The sequence below is a fragment of the Bos mutus genome, chromosome 26, assembly GCF_027580195.1.
Source record: "Bos mutus isolate GX-2022 chromosome 26, NWIPB_WYAK_1.1, whole genome shotgun sequence".
Taxonomy (NCBI): Eukaryota; Metazoa; Chordata; class Mammalia; order Artiodactyla; family Bovidae; genus Bos; species Bos mutus.
This window is the reverse complement of record NC_091642.1, coordinates 33,587,299-33,605,668: the sequence shown is the minus strand read 5'-3', so window position 1 is coordinate 33,605,668 and position 18,370 is coordinate 33,587,299. Positions and strand designations below refer to the sequence as shown.

The 18,370-nt window shown below is 44.4% G+C and overlaps 1 protein-coding gene across 1 annotated transcript in view; it reads right to left on the bottom strand.

Moving 5' to 3' along the window:
* The window catches only part of PIK3AP1 (phosphoinositide-3-kinase adaptor protein 1), a 120,580-nt gene extending 103,640 nt beyond the window's left edge, over positions 1-16,940 (bottom strand). The window contains exons 1-2 of the mRNA XM_070363371.1: positions 16,704-16,940; positions 6,186-6,602 (exon numbers count right to left, since the gene is read on the bottom strand). Coding sequence (XP_070219472.1) covers positions 6,186-6,602; positions 16,704-16,716 — 430 coding nt within the window. The 5' untranslated portion in view covers positions 16,717-16,940. The remainder of the gene's footprint in view (positions 1-6,185; positions 6,603-16,703) is intronic.
* Positions 16,941-18,370: the final 1,430 nt, after the last annotated feature.

The window sequence follows — 18,370 nt, the reverse complement described above, 5'->3', positions numbered from 1 at the left end:
ATAAAGGGAAAGAAAAATAAGTAGATAAATTGCAACAACAAAAAACCAAGTAAGGGGCCATGAATTCAGGTCACATGGGGAGAGTGGGGAGATGCACAGAGCAGGTAAGCACCATCTCTAGGAGCTCTACGGAGACTGGCTAAGAGGAAATCCACAGAGATTGACAAAGATTTAGGCATAAAGCTGTGTGGAGATTTATTGCAACATTATTATTTTTTAAATTGGAAATAGCCTACAGGTGTATTTTTCATTTTCTTTTTTAAACATTATGATAAACATACATTACAGTTGACCTCTGAACAACATGGGTTTAACTGCACTGACAAGTTATACGCAGATTTTATTTTCAATAAAAATGATCAACTACATGATCCCCTGTTGGTTCAATCCATAAATGCAGAACCACAGATACCAAGGGCCTGTGTGGGACTTGACCATCCATGGATTTTGGTGTCCTACATGGGTCCTGGCAACAATCCCCCACCAATACTAAAGGATGACACAAAGATTTTTGCCTACATGGGTGGGGGCAGGGGAGTCAGTACCCCTAACCCACATGTTGTTCCAGGGTCAATTGTATTTTATTTCAGAAAAGAAAATGTTCCTTTTTAAATCTGGGAGAAGACTTTGGAATCCATCTGATTAGCTAAAAGTATTTGTATCTCAATTGTTTTCCTTTTAAACTCCAGTTTAACAATCAGATTAGAATACTAATATCAACAAAGGAAGGCCAGATGTGGACAAATCCCTCTAAATTTTCCCCATGTGAAAAAGGCAAAATTCATGATGATTCTGGGCATGAGAAGCACAAAGGGCATGAGAAAAGATAGTGGAGGTAAAAAGAAAATACATATAAGAAAGCAGACAAGATCTCCAACGTAGTACTGAATGATACTGGAGGAACTGGTTCAGCGCTTCCCTCCCCCCAACACACACACACAAATATGGACACACTAAATTATGAGAACTTTTGAAATAAAACTCGGTGTCACCCATCAAGACCTCTCCCACACAGACTAACAGAACCTATTTTTACATTCCAATGAGATTTGCAGTAAAGAATAGAGCGCCTGAAAAAAAAAGAAAAATAGAGCGCCTATAAAAAGAGGAAATAATCTCGGTGCTGTACCTTGGTTTTTCTCACTTCCTTATTTTAAAATAATCACCTAACAAATCCAAACAATTCAGAACAATAGTACAGTCTTCTATGCCCTGGGTATATAACCCTGCAAACATTTTGGAACTAAACTGAACAGGTTAAAAGGTTCTGGGTAATTTGCCCAGAAAACTCACAATGATATCTTACAGTGCTGGGGTACTGGAAGAAACCTTCCAATCACCTGGTCCAACCCCATCATTTTACAGATGAAGGCCTTGGGAAATAAACTGGCTGTTACAACACACTGAAGCCTCTATAATTAAAACATCTGCTCAGTTTTAAGGTGACTGACAAATTTGGAGAGAGGGGGTAGGAAATAAAACCTCCCAAACATTTTTAGTGGCATAGTAATTATGATCAACACGCCTGTTAAATGAAGAAGCAGTAAGGACTGTGATGGAAGTATACCCCCATTCCGATGTCAGGACCATTTACATCTGGAAAATGGAGAGGCTGAAAGCTGTCAGAGCTAACATATTGAATCTGTGAGTCAAGGACCAGGAAGAGAACTCAAGAGCCCTATCCTGAAGTCTACTGGCCTAAGCACCAAACACTGGTCTTATTTTATACGTAAACACTGGTCCAGGAGTCAACCTTATGAGATAGTGCCTTCATTTCCAGAAAAGTAGATATCTGAGAAAATGATTCAGGCATAACAGAAGTACAAGACAACTGACTTGACAAAGGAAGGGTGACTTAGACCTTAGCTCAGTTTTCAGCAGACCCCTAACCAGCAGCATCAGCATCACCTGGTTGCTTGTTAGAAATGCAGAATCTTGGGTCCCATCCAGACTCATAGAGTAAGAATCTGTATATTGACAAGAATCCCAGGTCTTCCCACCCTCATTAAAGTTTGAGAAGTACTTATTTAGATAACACAGCAGCAAGAGAAAGTATAATTAACTACTTGTAACCTCATTCAGGGCTTCCCTGGTGGCTCAGTGGTAAAGAACCTGCCTGTTAATGCAGAAGATGTGGGTTCAATCCTTGGGTTGGGAAGATCCCCTGGAGGCGGGCATGGAAACCCATTCCAGTATTCTTGCCTGGGAAATCCCATGGACAGAAGAACCTAGTGGGTTACAGTAAATGGAGTGGCAAAAGAGTTAGACACGAACAACAACCACCACAATCGATCCCAGTTTCTGGAATTATTACTTCTATTACCAGTTCTATTCTCTAAAGCTTTTAATCTTTAAGCCTTATTTTAAATTTTAAGTGGTCTAAAATTTAGCCTAAATTTTAAATGGTCTCAATGAATATCTTACTAAATAGTAATATTTGTTGACAAAAATTCAACTAATTATCAAGTTAAGAAGACAAAAAGAATTTTATTTGAGCCATACGGAGGATTATAACCTAGCAAGTAGATTCTCAGAAAGCTCTAAGAACTCTCCTACCTGCTAGAAGTCAAAGGCACAGTCACAAACATTTTTGAGACAAAGGACTGTGCATCAAAATGACATGCTGATGTTTTACATAAAGTTCATCAAGGATACATGGTCCAGGTAGGCACAGACAAAGCAAGCAACAAGTCATCATGACCCTATACAAAGCTGGGAAAGAACAGTATTATTTTAAGTTACATTGTTAGTGTCAGAAGAAAGAAAAAATTGATCTTTATGGTCAAGAAGGCACTCCCATTCCTGAGAAACTCAGGCTAACGTGGGTCAATGCACAATGCGGATGCCCACTGTACACGTGGGAGGGGAGGAGAGATCCAAATACAGAGAGAGTTTGATGTTTAATTTTTTCTTGCCCTGCCTTAAAATAAAAATTTCATTTCATCACGTTTTCTCAGAAAAGACCTTAAAATTTAAAAAATATATATGTATATAAATATTCTTGGAGTTTTACTGTTTTCAAGGGTTACATAGATTATGAATTGAAATCTTTTTCCCTGCTATTTTCTGTTGGGGTTACAGTAGGAATATGACCAATATTTCTTCAGTTGGGAATTAGAAACCCCAGGAAAATCTGGTGAAGGAGGAAGACTGGATTCAGTATAGACATGTTTCCCTAGCAAAAAACCCCCAGAAACTTAAGGTAAGAGAATTTTATGATCAAAGATTGTGAAGGTCACATGGTATAACCATGGTTCCAAAGATGAATTCCTTTTACACCATACAGGCAGTCTCTGCTTGCACACTCCTGGTGATGTAGAACTTACCACCTCCAAGGGCCACCCATCCCATCTTTGCACACTTCAGTTATTAGAAAGATGCCTGAAATGTGTCTCCCTGTAGCTTTTAATAGCTGTACAATCAGTAACCCCACAATTATTGTTTCTACCATTAGTGCATCCCCATTATCAATTTTCCATTATGTCTCCCACTGGAATTGTTTTAACAGAGAAAGTCAAAGAAACAAGTTTCATGTATTTATTTCTCATAGGACTGGGCCAGCTTGTACTAGTGGGGTGTATGAAAATTTTATTTTTGACTTTTATTTTGAACTACCTTAGGAAAACCTCATGTGTACAAGAGGGATATTAAAATAAATTATCACAAGTTATACAGACTATAACTAAGGACATACTCATACCAGAAACATAGCATAGGGATAATTTGATCCTTAAATACTGTTTTAGCTCTAAGCTTCTGGGGAGTCAAAGCAGGTATGAAATAGGACAAGATGGTGGTGCTTCAAAAGTATTTGAGACTCTCTGGCCTAAGGGACTCATAGGTTTCAGCCCTGGAAAGTGTCTTAGAACAAGTGTAAGCCCGCCTCTTAAAGAGAAGGAAGTGTTAGTGTTAGATGCTCAGTCGTGTCCGACTCTTTGTGACCCCATGGACTGTAGCCTGCCAGGCTCCTCTGTCCATGAAATTCTCCAAGCAAGAATACTGGAGTGGGTAGCTAATTCCCTTCTCCAGGGGATGTTCCTAACCCAGGGATCAAATTCAGGTCTCCTGCATTGCAGATAGATTCTTTACGGGCTCAGCCACTGGGGAAGTCCCATAAAAAAGGAAACTGAAACCCAAAGAGGCTACATAGATTGCCCAATATTGGGCATCCAGTTAGCATCGGAGCCAGGCAATAGAGTGTCGTCACTCATTTTTGCTACAACATTAGACTTTAAGTCTTCCGTTTGTTAAGAAAGCTTGTTCAGCACAAAAATCAGAGATACAGCCCCCCATTTCTGGGCCAACTGAGGGTGATGGCCATGGACATTCCCAAAGCAAACCTAAGCCATTCTAGCCTCCCCACACAGAGACCTCAAATCCCCAAATTCACAAATCTAATATCAGATAAGAAAATGACATTGGAGGCACAAGCCATCCTGCCTCATACAGTTTTCTATGATTCCATTTGTCCCTACATTTCCATTGATTCTGAACCACCCAGATTTTCCACTAAGCAGTTGGTTTTAATCTCCCATTTAAAATATCTCTTTCTGATGAGAGGTTATTTGCTTTCAGAACAGAAATACCACTGTGAAACATGTCATTCCTTCTGAAACACTTGAAGCTAAGGGCTCACAGCACACTGAGCCAGTCATTAGTGAAAAGTATAATATTATAAGCGATCAATTTATCTAGGCATCTGAACATCAGACACTGCCAAACAATAGTCAGAGAATCCCTTTTAGCATCTATTTTTAAAAACAATACCACTGTAGTATTTGAAAGACCAGTCTGTTAGCGCACACGCCATGAGGCCAGTACAGTAACAACACAGCCATGGTGTGTGGGATGATGGACAGGTGGGTCACAGCAGCCTGCCCACCAGATCATAAGCTCATGCTAAGCAGTGACAGAAGCTCGTCCGCTGCAACAACCAGTTGTACCTGACTTCTCTGTAAGTTTCAGCAGACCCCTCAAACCAATGAAGTACAATCGTGCAAGTATGAATTATGCATTTTTTTCTATCCTTGTGTCCTTCTGAAGTAAAGATAAGTAAACTCTGGAAAAATCCAGGTCCCGGGAGTTTCAAGTGAGACATCTTCTACACTCACACTTGTCATTTATATTACAGAATGGCCTGGGATCCTACTGTGTTAGGTCACCTGGTCATACTTATTGGTTTGGAGCAGGCCATTCCTGGGATAAAAATATCTAGGAACTCTACTAGCTTTTTAAGGTCACTAAGAATTTGTGAATTCTTGATTCACAAATCAAACGACATGGGGTGGATGAGTCAAATTTTAATGCCCAAGGCACACCAGGGATAACTGAGCATAGTTACATCGCTCCATTATTTTCCAGGTTTCTTTGCTGGCATCAGGTGTATCAGAGCTCAAATGGCAAGAGAATAGAAGATAAACACATAGCTTGCTCATAGCTCACAGTGAAGCAAAAAATAGAAATCAAAAAGAGGAAGAAAAGCTGTGACACACATCCATCCCAGAGCACATCTTCCGGTACTGCTAATCGGAGCATTTGTCATACTTCCTGGGGCCACTGAAGTCATTAGTCCTGGCAGAGAGGCTCGGAATTCTCCCATTTGAAAAGGAGAAACAAGGCAAAGGACAGAAACTAGGCTGGTGGAAAATAGAGAAGGCATGTGTTTCTCTATAACCATGTTACCCAAAAGTGACACCTTTTCAACCAAAATCTTAAGGTCACCTGATGATAAAAAATGGAAGTGGCTTGCAACAGGAAGGTTGGAAGTCATAGTCCTCACATCCCCACCAAACTAAGTCTCAGACTCCCACCCCCACTGCCGTCTAGGCTGGAGTCTCTGTCCAATGTCTTCTGGGGTGTAGACAATTCTAAAAAGAGGGCTTATCCTAGCACAGAACCAAGGAAAAGTGTCATCTTTCTTTCCTGTGGTCCAGGAGACCCACCCTATTCTACCCTATCCAGGAGACCTAACCTACCCTATTCTGGGATGGGACAATCCCATCCCAGAAATAGGCTGCTCTAAACCAGTAAATACGACTGGGGCTCTTAGCATAGTGAGGTCTAGATTCAGTCTGTAATAGGAATGATGACCATTAACACCACAACGTCTCGCCTGAAATGCCTGAGGCCTGGATGGGTCGTTTTTTCCAGGGCTTGCATATCTGTACTCCAGAAGAGACACTTACCTTCAGAAATGGCCTTCTTCACAGCTGCTACGTAAGTCTCAGGCTCATCGTCACAGGTGAGCTCCTGCCAGTGTGCCCAGTCTGGAAAGAAGTCCAGGAACTCCTCGCTATCCTGTACCCCACAGAGCAGCCGCACCACGCGGCGTGGAGGGTAAAAGGCTCTCTGCAGCAGGGGCAGCAAGCTTGGCTGGCAGAAGCACTGCACCAGCTCCGCAGAGAGCAGCACCATAACACAGCGCACATGGAGAAAGAAGCTCAGGTCCTCGGCAGAGAAGGACGTCTTGGGGCTCAGCCTGTAAGTCAGCGTCTTCTGGCTGCGGACCTGCCGACTGGAAAGGAAAAGGTCCTGGAGGTACTGGCACCACTCCTCAGCATCTCGGCTATAAACGATGAGGATGTCACATCCTCCCGGCATCCCTGAGCAAGAAGGAGACACGAAAGCATGTTAACATGCCTGCTCCCACTAGGGCTTCCCATGACCTGCAAGAGTCACCATCCAGACGAGGGGCCTGGAACCCACAATCTCTCATGCTCCACCCCCAGCATATCTGCCCAACTTCTTTCCCACTTACAGCCTGTGTTCCTACCATTCCAGACTCCCTGCCATTGTCCAAACACCCCATGCTGTTTTAGATCTTTGCATACGCTGTTGCTTCTGCTGGTATCCTCTCCTGCAAATGGCTGATGTAGTATAGGATGACAATGATGAAAGAAACTGCAAGCACTTACTTAGAGCTTACTACATTCCAGCTTATTGCCTAGAAAATTCATTAGATCATCACAGCAACCTTCCAAGGTACCACTACTAGCCAGATTCTAAAGATGAGAAAATTGAGGTATGGCAGAATAAATAATTTACCCAAGAGCCCCAGTGGCAGAGTTAGAATTTGAACCGAGGCAGTTTGATCCCTGGTGGCTCAGATGGTAAAGAATCTGCCTGTAGTGCAGGAGACCCAGGTTTGATTCCTGGGTTGGGAAGATACCCTGGAGAAAGGAACGGTTATCCACTCCAGTATTCTTGCCTGGAGAATCCCATGGACAGAGGAGCCTGATGGGCTACAGTCCATGGGGTCACAAAGAGACATGACGGAGCGCCTAACACTTTCAGTTTGATCCCAGAACCTAGCTTTCCCAAACACAGTGGTTACAAGCACAGATCTGGAATCAGGCAGCCAGACTTAGCATCTTGGCTTTCTGAAGTAGTAGCCATGAAACCCTGGGCAAGTTGCTTACATTTTTTAAACCTCATGTACTTATCTGTAAATGGCAATATAAAGGCAATATTTATCAGTGTTTTGTGAGAATTAAATATGTTATGTAAATTGCTGAGCATAGTGGTTGGCATGTAGTAAACCCTCAGTGATTGGTTGCTGCTGCTGCTGCTAAGTCGCTTCAGTCATGTCCGACTCTGTGCGACCCCATAGACTGCAGCCTACCAGGCTCCCCTGTCCCTGAGATTCTCCAGGCAAGAACACTGGAGTGGGTTGCCATTTCCTTCTCCAATGCATGAAAGTTAAAAGTGAAAGTGAAGTCGCTCAGTCGTGTCTGACTCCTAGCGACCCCATGGACTGCAGCCCACCAGGCTCCTCTGTCCATGGGATTTGCCAGGCAAGAGTACTGGAGTGGGGTGCCATCGCCTTCTCCTAATACCAAGTGATTGGCAGCCGGTGTCATTATCCTTCCAGTAATATAAACAGTGCATTAACGTAAAGGTAACCATGGTTGAACTAACACATTGACCTATACAGTGTCTTTTATAAGGTGCCCCTCACCACATGGTCTGTCACACAGGCTTTCTTCTTCCTGTAATAAAGCACAAATGCCAGAAACGGAGTCCAAAGCCTCAGAGATGTGCTGAATCTTTGGGGGATCACAAAGTGATCCCAAACTCCTCATTTACAGATAAAAGATATACTTCATCTGAGAAGATAAAGGAATTTATTTAAATTTACATTCAGCAAATTAGTTCAGAGTCTGGACTGAAACTCAGGTTGCCCCCTGGTTTCCTATCCCATCCTCTTGCCGACTTTACCTGCTACCTCCCATCAGGAATTCTGTCAAGAATCTTATGAGCAATAACTCTTGTTTTCCATTATGGAAGTTCAAAGAAGCTTGGCTCTTAACGTAACACTTGTGAGTCCTCATCTCCCATTAATTCGATGAACTATTCTAAGGGATTTGGAAGGGGTGAGCTCAGAGAAGCACCTACGAATCTACAAGGCAATAGGGAGCCCTCCTCCCACTCAGAGATGGAAGCAGGGAATTTTGTGAAATAGGATTCATCTAAGTTGTGGATTAGCACAATTAAATGCCATCCTTGGGCCACATTTATCTCAATGTCAGAGGCAGGACTGGGGCAAGACCTGAGCTTCTCAGCTCTGAAAACATCATGGAAGGAAGTCCCGTTCCTGGCCCCATCCATCTCCATATTCAAAATAAAAATAATGACATATAAAATGTAAACCCAACACAGTTCTGATACCCCCCCAGGATGACAGTACCAAATCTTTTAAAACAGTAAATAAAACAAAAATGTGCTGTTTCTTTTCGGAGCCCCTCATTCAGTGCTAATATAAAACCCAATAGGTTTCCAGTAGGAACAAGAGCATCAGCCTGTGAGTCCTTTTGAAGGGAAGGTGCGCAAATTTTAAAAGAAGGCAATTTGAGACTGGAATAAAAGTCAGCAATTCTGAAGACACCATGGACGTCTGTAGCTCTGTAGCAAACTCAATTCTGAACATGGTCTGTTTCCTCAGTTTGGAATAAAACAGTCCCTTTTAGGAATGCTTACTCTGGTTCCAGAGTTAAGTAGATCAAGGACAAAATTTAAATGTATCAGTGGTGCAGCCTTCCATAAAATGAAATCTTTGCCAATTGAATCTTTTTTCTTCTGTGTAGAATATTTCTTTGAACCTCGATGGGAAAATAATTTCTGAACTACTAAAGGAATAAAATTGGCAAATCTACATAACTATGGAGCTCATACTGAGAACAAGCAGAATTAACATCCAAATATATCTGTCTTCTTTATGCTCCTCCTCCCTACGTGGCTGTTTTATACTAAGAAGCAAATGTTCTTCTAAATGTAAAGGGTAATTGTATATGAATGGGCATGAATATGGCCCATCAGGTAGGCAGTGTGCAAGACTACATTTCATTATAGTATTAAGGATGCAAAGTTAGTGATGCTGTGCTCAGGGTTTACTTAAAAGTATAAAAGTAAGAAGCTGTAGTCACATACCCTCCCTCCACATACACACAGAGACAAATATATTAGCAAATATCATGTCAATAGTTTGTGCAAAAGAACTAGAAGGAGAGTAAGGTCTCAGAAGAGGCTGGCTGTAGTCCCATACATTAGTGATGGAGAAACAAGGGGTAATGTTTTCAACAGGGTTGACAAGTGATGGCTAAAGAGTGAGGAAGAAGGAAGAAAGTGATTTCTGAGAGCACCCTTAAAAGGTACTTAAGAAATACCCTTAAGAAGGAAACTTGGGTCTCAGAGCACTGATTGTCTTAGCAGGAAAGCAGCAACAGTACATTGCCTGACTATGTAGATATGAGTGATTTATACCACTTTTCTAAGGAGTCTGTTCAGTTGCTAAGTCATGTCTGACTCTTTGTGACGCCGTGGATAACAGATTGCCAGGCTTCCCTGCCTTCACTATCTCCTGGAGCTTGCTCAAACTCATGTCCATTGAGTCAGTGATGCCATTCAGCCATCTCATCCTTCGTCGTCCCCTTCTCCTCCTGCCCCCAATCCCTCCCAGCATCAGAGTCTTTTGCAATGAGTCAACTCTTTGCATGAGGTGGCCAAAGTATTGGAGTTTCAGCTTTAGCATCAGTCCTTCCAAAGAACACCCAGGACTGATCTCCTTTAGCATGGACTGGTTGGATCTCCTTGCAGTCCAAGGGACTCTCAAGAGTCTTCTCCAACACCACAGTTCAAAAGCATCAATTCTTCGGCGCTCAGCCTTCTTCACAGTCCAACTCTCATATCCATACATGACCACTCGAAAAACCATAGCCTTGACTAGACGAATCTTTGTTGGCAAAGTAATGTCTCTGCTTTTCAATATGCTATCTAGGTTGGTCATAACTTTCCTTCCAAGGAGTAGGTGTCTTTTAATTTCATGGCTGCAATCACCATCTGCAGTGATTTTGGAGCCCCCAAAAATAAAGTCTGACACTGTTTCTACTGTTTCCCCATCTATTCCCCATGAGGTGATGGGACAAGATGCCATGATCTTAGTTTTCTGAGTGTTGAGCTTTAAGCCAACTTTTTCACTCTCCTCTTTCACTTTCATCAACAGGCTTTTTAGTTCCTCTTCACTTTCTGCCATAGGGTGGTGTCATCTGCATATCTGAGGTTATTGATATTTCTCCTGGCAATCTTGATTCCAGCTTGTGTTTCTTCCAGCCCAGCGTTTCTCATGATGTACTCTGCATATAAGTTAAATAATCAGGGTGACAGTATACAGCCTTGATGTACTCCTTTTCCTATTTGGAACCAGTCTGTGTTCCATGCCCAGTTCTAACTGTTGCTTCCTGACCTGCATACAGTTTTCTCAAGAGGCAGGTCAGGTGGTCTGGTATTCCCATCTCTTTCAGAATTTTCCACAGTTTATTGTAATCCATACAGTCAAAGTCTTTGGCATAGTCAATAAAGCAGACGTAGATGTTTTTCTGGAACTCTCTTGCTTTTTCCATGATCCAGCAGATGTTGGCAATTTTATCTCTGGTTCCTCTGCCTTTTCTAAAACCACCATGAACATCTGGAAGTTCATGGTTCACATATTGCTGAAGTCTGGCTTGGAGAATTTTGAGCATTACTTTACTAGAGTGTGAGATGAGTGCAATTGTGTGGTAGTTGGAGCATTCTTTGGCATTGCCTTTCTTTGGGATTGGAATGAAAACTGACCTTTTCCAGTCCAGTGGCCACTGCTGAGTTTTCCAAATTTGCTGGCATATTGAGTTCAGCACTTTCACAGCATCATCTTCCAGGATTTGAAACAGCTCAAGTGGAATTCCATCACCGCCACTAGCTTTGTTCATAGTGATGCTTTCTAAGGCCCACTTGACTTCACTTTCCAGGATGTCTGGCTCTAGGTGAGTGGTCACACCATTGTGATTATCTGGGTCGTGAAGATCTTTTTTGTACAATTCTTCTGTGTATTCTTGCCACCTTTTCTTAAAATCTTCTGCTTCTGTTAGGTCCATACCATTTCTGTCCTTTATCGAGCCCATCTTTGCATGAAATGTTCCCTTGGTATCTCTAATTTTCTTGAAGAGATCTCTAGTCTTTCCCAGAGTTAGACTCTTCTAAATGGAAATCTACTTAAAATGTCTCATTCCTGAGGTTCTGGTGCTAAATTTCACTCACCCCCTTTGAGTGAAAGTATAGGCATCCTTCAGAGCAATTGCAGGTTTGGTTCTGATGCTGCTGTTGCTAAGTTGCTTCAGTCGTGTCTGACTCTGTGCAACCCTATAGACGGCAGCCCACCAGGCTCCCCCGTCCCTGGGATTCTCCAGGCAAGAACACTGGAGTGGCTTGCCATTTCCTTCTCCAATGCATGAAAGTGAAAAGTGAAAAGTGAAAGTGAAGTCGTTCAGTCATGTCCGACTCTTCTCGACCCCATGGAAGGTTTGGTTCTAGACCACCATAATAAAGCGAATACCGCAAAATCAAGTCTCCCAAATTTGAGGGTTTCCCAGTGCATATAAAAGTTATAGTTATACTATACTGTGTAGTCTGTTAACTGTGTGAGAACATTAAGTCTAAAAAAAAAAATCCCAATGTACATACCTTAATTTAAAAATGTTTTATCACTAAAAAATACTACCCTCTCAGCCTTAACCATGTTTTGCAATAGTAAAATCAAAGGTCACTGATTACAAATCATCATAACAAATATAGTAAATAATGAAAAAGCTTGAAATATTGCAAGAATTACGAAAATGTGAAAGAGAGACAGGAAGTGAGCAAACACTGTTGGAAAAAAAAATAACGCCAACATTCTTGCTTGATGCAGGGTTGCCACAAACCTTCAATTCGTCAAAAGTAAAACGCAGTATCTGCAAAGCGCAATAAAGCCATGTGCAATAAAATGAGGTATGCTAGTACTTGAGAAGGAAGTGGTTAATACCTCAGGCTAGTTAACATCACAACCTACTTGGTCACCAACTCCTGGTGTGACTTCAGACCAATATACTCTGTCTAAGCAATTTTGCCTCAGTGTAAATGAGGACAACGAGATCTATCACCTTCCTGAATTTCACTCTGGTGCTGAAATTGAAACTTGGGGAAATTCTAGAAAAGTCCAAAGTGGAAGTCAAAGTCCTTCCACAACCTGCTGGGACTAAATGTTTTGTCGGGGACTCTCTCTCATGCGTAGGGACACCCTTTTCTTCAATGAGTCCCTTCCTTTAATCATAAGTCACTTCTTCACACATGCCAAATCCTTCCTTCATTTTTGTTTGTTTATTTAGAGAAATGAAATACATGAGCCAATAAGGAGTCCATAAATTCCAGACAGAAATAAGGAAGGATCTCTATCCTTGAGGAGCTTAGAGACCAGGACTGACTATCAAAGGAGAAAGGAGTGGAGAACAGCAGAGGCAGGGCTGGCTGGTGGCAACAGGGAGTGACAGTGGTGGTAAGAAACACAGTGACCGAAAGACAGCTTCCTTTTAAGAATCCACCCCAGAAAAGACCTGAGAAGAAAGAGCTTGGCAGCTCCTCAAACTATCCAGCCCAGACCACTCCATTCATCCAACCTGGAGTCCGAGTCTGAATGTGGGCACCATATTGAAGCAGGGTGTGACACAAGGAAGGCGACTCGAATAGGGAGAGATCTGGAAACAACATGAGGAGCTTCCAGACTCTGAAAGTTTCAAGTTTAGAGACTTCACAGGAGTACTGAGGGACTTTGAGGATCAGACAGAAGGTAACATGACAAAAAAATTTTAGGTCCCTTCAAGCTCTTTTGTCCTGTAAGTCCAGGAATGGAAGAAGGATCTAGAGGTAAGAGAAGCCTTGTGGGGGTAGGAAAAGGCATGAGAGCTTCCTTCAAATACCTAGAGGCTGATACACAGAGGAAAGGGTTCTAGTTTTCACTCAACCAGGCTTGGCCACTTGGGAAAATCACTTATGGCTTCTCTTTCCTCTCTCTCAAGAGTCAATACAACAGACATCATCAGAAGCCTGCAGAATATTCCAGGGTAGGCTGACTCCATTTCATTTCACCTCATTTTCCAAGTGTTTTTCAGACAGTCAAGATTCTCCTCAATTTCAACAAGCAAATATGCATTTCCAAAAAAAAAAAGAGAGAAAGAAACTAATGCTCATCCTTCCAGTGGAAGGGAATTGAAGAAGACCACATGATTGGATCATAAGAAGAAACGAAGTACTGATGCATGCTACAGCTTGGATGAACCTTGAAAACGTACAACGTGAAAGAAGTTAGTCACAAAAGGCCACATAATATATAATCCCATTTATATGAAAGTCCAGAGTAGGGAAATGTAATCTACAGTGACAGAAAGTAGAACTTAAGGCTAGAGAGGAAGAGGGAACAACGGAGTGATGGCTGAAGCGTATGGAATTTCTTTTTGAGGTAATGAAAATGTTCTAAAATTGACTGTGATGATGGTTGTACAATTGTGTCTGATTCTTTGCAGTCCCATGGAGTGTAGCCCACCAGGCTTCTTTGTCCATGGATTTTTTTCAGGCAAGAATCCTGGAGTGGGTTGCCATTTCCTACTCCAGAGGATCCTCCCGACCCAGGGATCGAACCCATGATTCTTTAACCCTGCGAAGAGGCAAAGGAAGAGGAGAAAAAGAGGAAGACACATAGGAGAGTGGCCTGGATGGCTCCAGAGACTACAGCATCCTGACAGAGAGACAGTCTCACCACTCCCACCAGTGTGCCATCCACCATGGGACCCGGTACTTCCAGACCTCAGAAAGTCTTCCACTTTCAGAAACTGGAGTGGTGACTCACCACAAAGGATGTTTATGGCAAGAAGATTTGACAGCTTTAACCATTACAGACATAAAGAGATTACAGACACTACAGAGCCCATAAATGGGCCCAGGTTTGGCCACCGGGCTTGAATCCCTGTAAGAATAGAAGCACACAATTCTAGCCCCTTTGGCCACGCCTACTGGACACTGGTCGGGGGTGGTTTTCTCCACCCAAAGTATGCTATTTCCTGGTCTAAGCAGCCCAGGAACTGTTCCTAGCAATAGACGGAGGTGGGAGCATCACTGATCTTATCTCCTACTTCTCCCCAGTCACCCACCTTCTGTGGCCACTCTGGCCTGCTCCCTGTTCCAGAAATATGTCATATCCGCCCATTTATTGTTTCCCTGCCTAAAGCCCTCTTCCCCCACATGCCTCCTCTCCTGCGCTCCTTCAGGTCTTTGCTCAGATGCCCCTTTCTCCATGAGACTTAACCTGGCAGCTTCCTTTAAAAATGTATCTCCAACCCCCTTTACCTCTCTACTGTTTTGCCATCACATAATGTACTTTCCTTGGGCTTCCCCGCTGGTTCAGTGGTAAACAATCTGCCTGCCAATGCCAGAGACACAGGAGATACAGGTTCAATCCCTGGGTTGGGAGGATCCCCTGGAGGAGGAAATGGCAACCCACTCTAGTATTCTTGCCTGGAAAATCCCATGGACAGAGGAGCATGGAGGGCTATGGTCCATGGTGTCACAAAGAGTCAGACATGACTAAGGACGCAGGCACATGGCACTTTCCTTATTCAGTGTATTGCCTGCCTTCCCTCGCTGTTCCATAAGCTTCAAGGAGTCATGGCTTACGTCTGCTTTATTAAATATACACCTGACACCTAGAACTGTGCCTGCAATAAATATATGTTGAATGAATTGATTCCCTCTAGTTAACTCTGCTGGAGAAGGCGATGGCACCCCACTCCAGTACTCTCGCCTGGAAAATCCCATGGATGGAGGAGCCTGGTGGGCTGCAGTCCATGGGGTCATGAAGAGTCGGACACGACAGAGCGACTTCACTTTCACTTTTCACTTTCATGCATTGGAGAAGGAAATGGCAACCCACTGCAGCGTTCTTGCCTGGAGAATCCCAGGGATGGGGAAGCCTGGTAGGCTGCCGTCTATGGGGTCGCAGAGTCGGATACGACTGAAGTGACTTAGCAGCAGCAGCAGCAGCAGCTAACTCTGCACGGGCTTTCAAATGGATTGTGTGGACTATGAACCTACTATTACCTTATTCATAGTACAAGTTCTTCTAACCTCTAGTACCCAGCTAGAGAACCAGGAGGCTAAGGTTAGCTACCTTCCCAATTCCCTTAAATACGAAGTTTGCATTACCAAATCTAAGGGAACTGTCACCGTTGATTGGCCTTTTCTTTCAAGTCACAATTAGAAGACTATCTCAGGGCACCTGGGGAGAGCTGGCCCTTCATTCTAGCATCTGCCCACAATTTCTCCAAATATAGCACGTCCTCCCAGCCAATTAGATACTATTTTTCAAGAAGATTTTACATCCTGTTTTCACATGTTATCTCTACTAAAACATTATAAGATGGGGTGGAAAAATACTAGTAAACGCACTTGCAAACATGGTAACTCTAATCTTCTCATTTAATAATTCCCTGTTTTACTTATGGCTTGCCTTCACAGACTATAAACTCCTTGAGAGCAGAGATTAGGGTGTCCTGGTCACCAGTGAGGACATATTTAGGTGCACAATATCCACTCCATTGCATAGTTAGTGCTCATTGGTTGTCTCTATTCTCATCATCATTACTGTGCTTGTTCTGGATCTCAGTGAGTGAGAGGCTTGCCAAGGGTACACTTTATGGACCAGAAGGGAGCCCAAGGCTAATTAGAACAGACTCCTGGCACCTTTTGATGGGTAGATTACCCAGTTACCCTCACCTATCCCCAGTCCCCAAAGTTCTGACAAGGACATAAGAAAAGTAAAACTAAAGGAGTGGTGTTCCTAGAGTCCTACCGAAATTCTAGACCAAAAAAAAAAAAAGCCCAGGAAGGAAGAGGAAGCCGGTTAAGGAAGGCGGCCCAAAGCCCATCTCCAAACTCGGACTGTCTGAGCGCCCCCTATTGGCCCGATAGGATCCGAAGAGAAGCATTTAGCCAGCGGAGAGACCAGAGGGCTCTCCACATTCTTTAAATTTGACTCTTGGCTCACAGAGTTAGTTCAACAGGGAGATCGACCCTCAGAAGCTCAAGGGCCAGTGCTAGAGGGAGAAAAGGAGACTCAGAAGATGAGGGACAGGGGAAGGTAGGGCAGGGGCCGAAGAGAATCGCGCAACAGCTTGGGAAGGGGAACGTGAGAAAGTTGGGGAGGGAAGTCTGCGACAAGAAGAGAGGAAAGAACGGAACACAGATCCCGCGCCGAGCCGAGGGAGCAGCCGGGGACAGCGAGAGGAGACAGCGGACGGCGGGCGGCGGCGGCGAGAGGGCGCGCGGAAGGGAGGCGGGGGAGAGGGACCGGCGTCCGGCCTACGCACCTGAGGCTGCCATGCCGCCGGCCGCGGTCCTCCGTGCCCGGCTCGCTGCGCGCGGGGGCCGGGGCCGGAGCGGGCTCGGCGGCGGCCCTGGCGCAGGACGGGAGCGGCGCGCCCGGCTCCGCGCAGCACCAGCCGCGGCTCTGGCGCTTCCTCCTGCGGGGCAGCGAGGACTCGCCGAGAGGGCGTGTCCACAAGGCCCGCCTCGCCGGCGGGGCTCGGCCCCCGGCACCTGCTCCCCGGGCGGTTGGGGAGGGGAAGTGAGAACTGCCCCCCATCGGCCCGCAGCCGGCCAGCCTCCCGCGTTCCCCTCATCGCTCACTCAGGGTAGGGAGGAGGCAGAGGGGCTTCGTGCGCCCCGCTCCCCGTGAAATCAGCCGGGTCGGCCACCAAAGGGCAGCCCGAGTGAGGGAGCATTGAGAGAGGACGGAGGCAGAAGGGTTAGCTGCACCGCCTCTGCGATCTGGGGCGGGGGCTGTCAGTGTGCACAGGTGGCCCAGCCATCTCCCCATTCCCTGGGGCTTTCTCCCTGAGCCGCTGCCCTGGCAGGAAGGGGAGGGGGCAGGAAGGGGAAGAGGCATCTTCTCTGGCACCTGGCCCTGGTGCTTGATGTTGCCCTTGATTACCCTCCAGTGACCTTCCTGTAATTCCTGATCTCCAGACGGCACAAGAGCGTTAATGATAATCTCATATGTCAAACGGAAGGTATCGTCGTCATTGCCTTTTGTGCCTTTGAGGTAGCACCTATCATGGCCTTCAGGTTAGCGCTGAAGAAAGAAGCCAAATCTCTTACTCAGACTCCCACAGAGAGCAGATGCTCCCCAGGTTCTATACCACGCCTGTTTGAGACCAGAGCTAGAGCTCTCCCTTAACCCTCGCATTCGCCTGCCACGTCTTATCCTCCTCCCTTTGCCGCTCTGTAGTGGATCTGAAGGGAGCTGTGCCCTTGCAACCCTCAGCGATGTCCAGAGAGCAGAGATGACAGAGAGATAGGTTTTCTGTGCAAGTGGAAAGAAATGAAAGACATTTAATAATGGAAGTATCAGGGTTCAGTCCAAGAACTAGTTTTCTACTGTTGCCATAACAGATTACTACAAATTCAATGGCCTAAAATAAAACAAATTTATTATCTTACATGAGTAAGATATGAAATTAAAAGATGCAGTCATAAAATCAGAAGATGCTTACTCCTTGGAAGAAAAGCTATGACAAACCTAGACAGCATATTAAAAAGCAGAGACATTACTTTGCCAACAAAGGTCGGTCTAGTCAAAGCTTTGGTTTTTCCAGTAGCCATGTATGGATGTGAGAGTTGGGCTATAAGGAAAGCTGAGCGTTGAAGAATTGATGCTTTTGAACTGTGGTGTTGGAGAAGATTCTTGAGAGTCCCTTGGATTGCTAGGAGATCCAACTAGTCAATCCTAAAGGAAATCAATCCTGAATATTCACTGGAAGGACTAATGCTGAAGCTGAAGCACCAATACTTTGGCCACGTGATTTGAAGAACTGAGTCATTGGAAAAGACCCTGATGTTGGGAAAGATTGAAGGAGGAGAAGGGAGCGACAGAGGATAAGATGGTTGGATGGCATGACCAACTCATGCCATCCAACTCATGGACATGAGTTTGAGCAAGCTTCAGGAGTTGGTGATGGACAGGGAAGCCTGACAT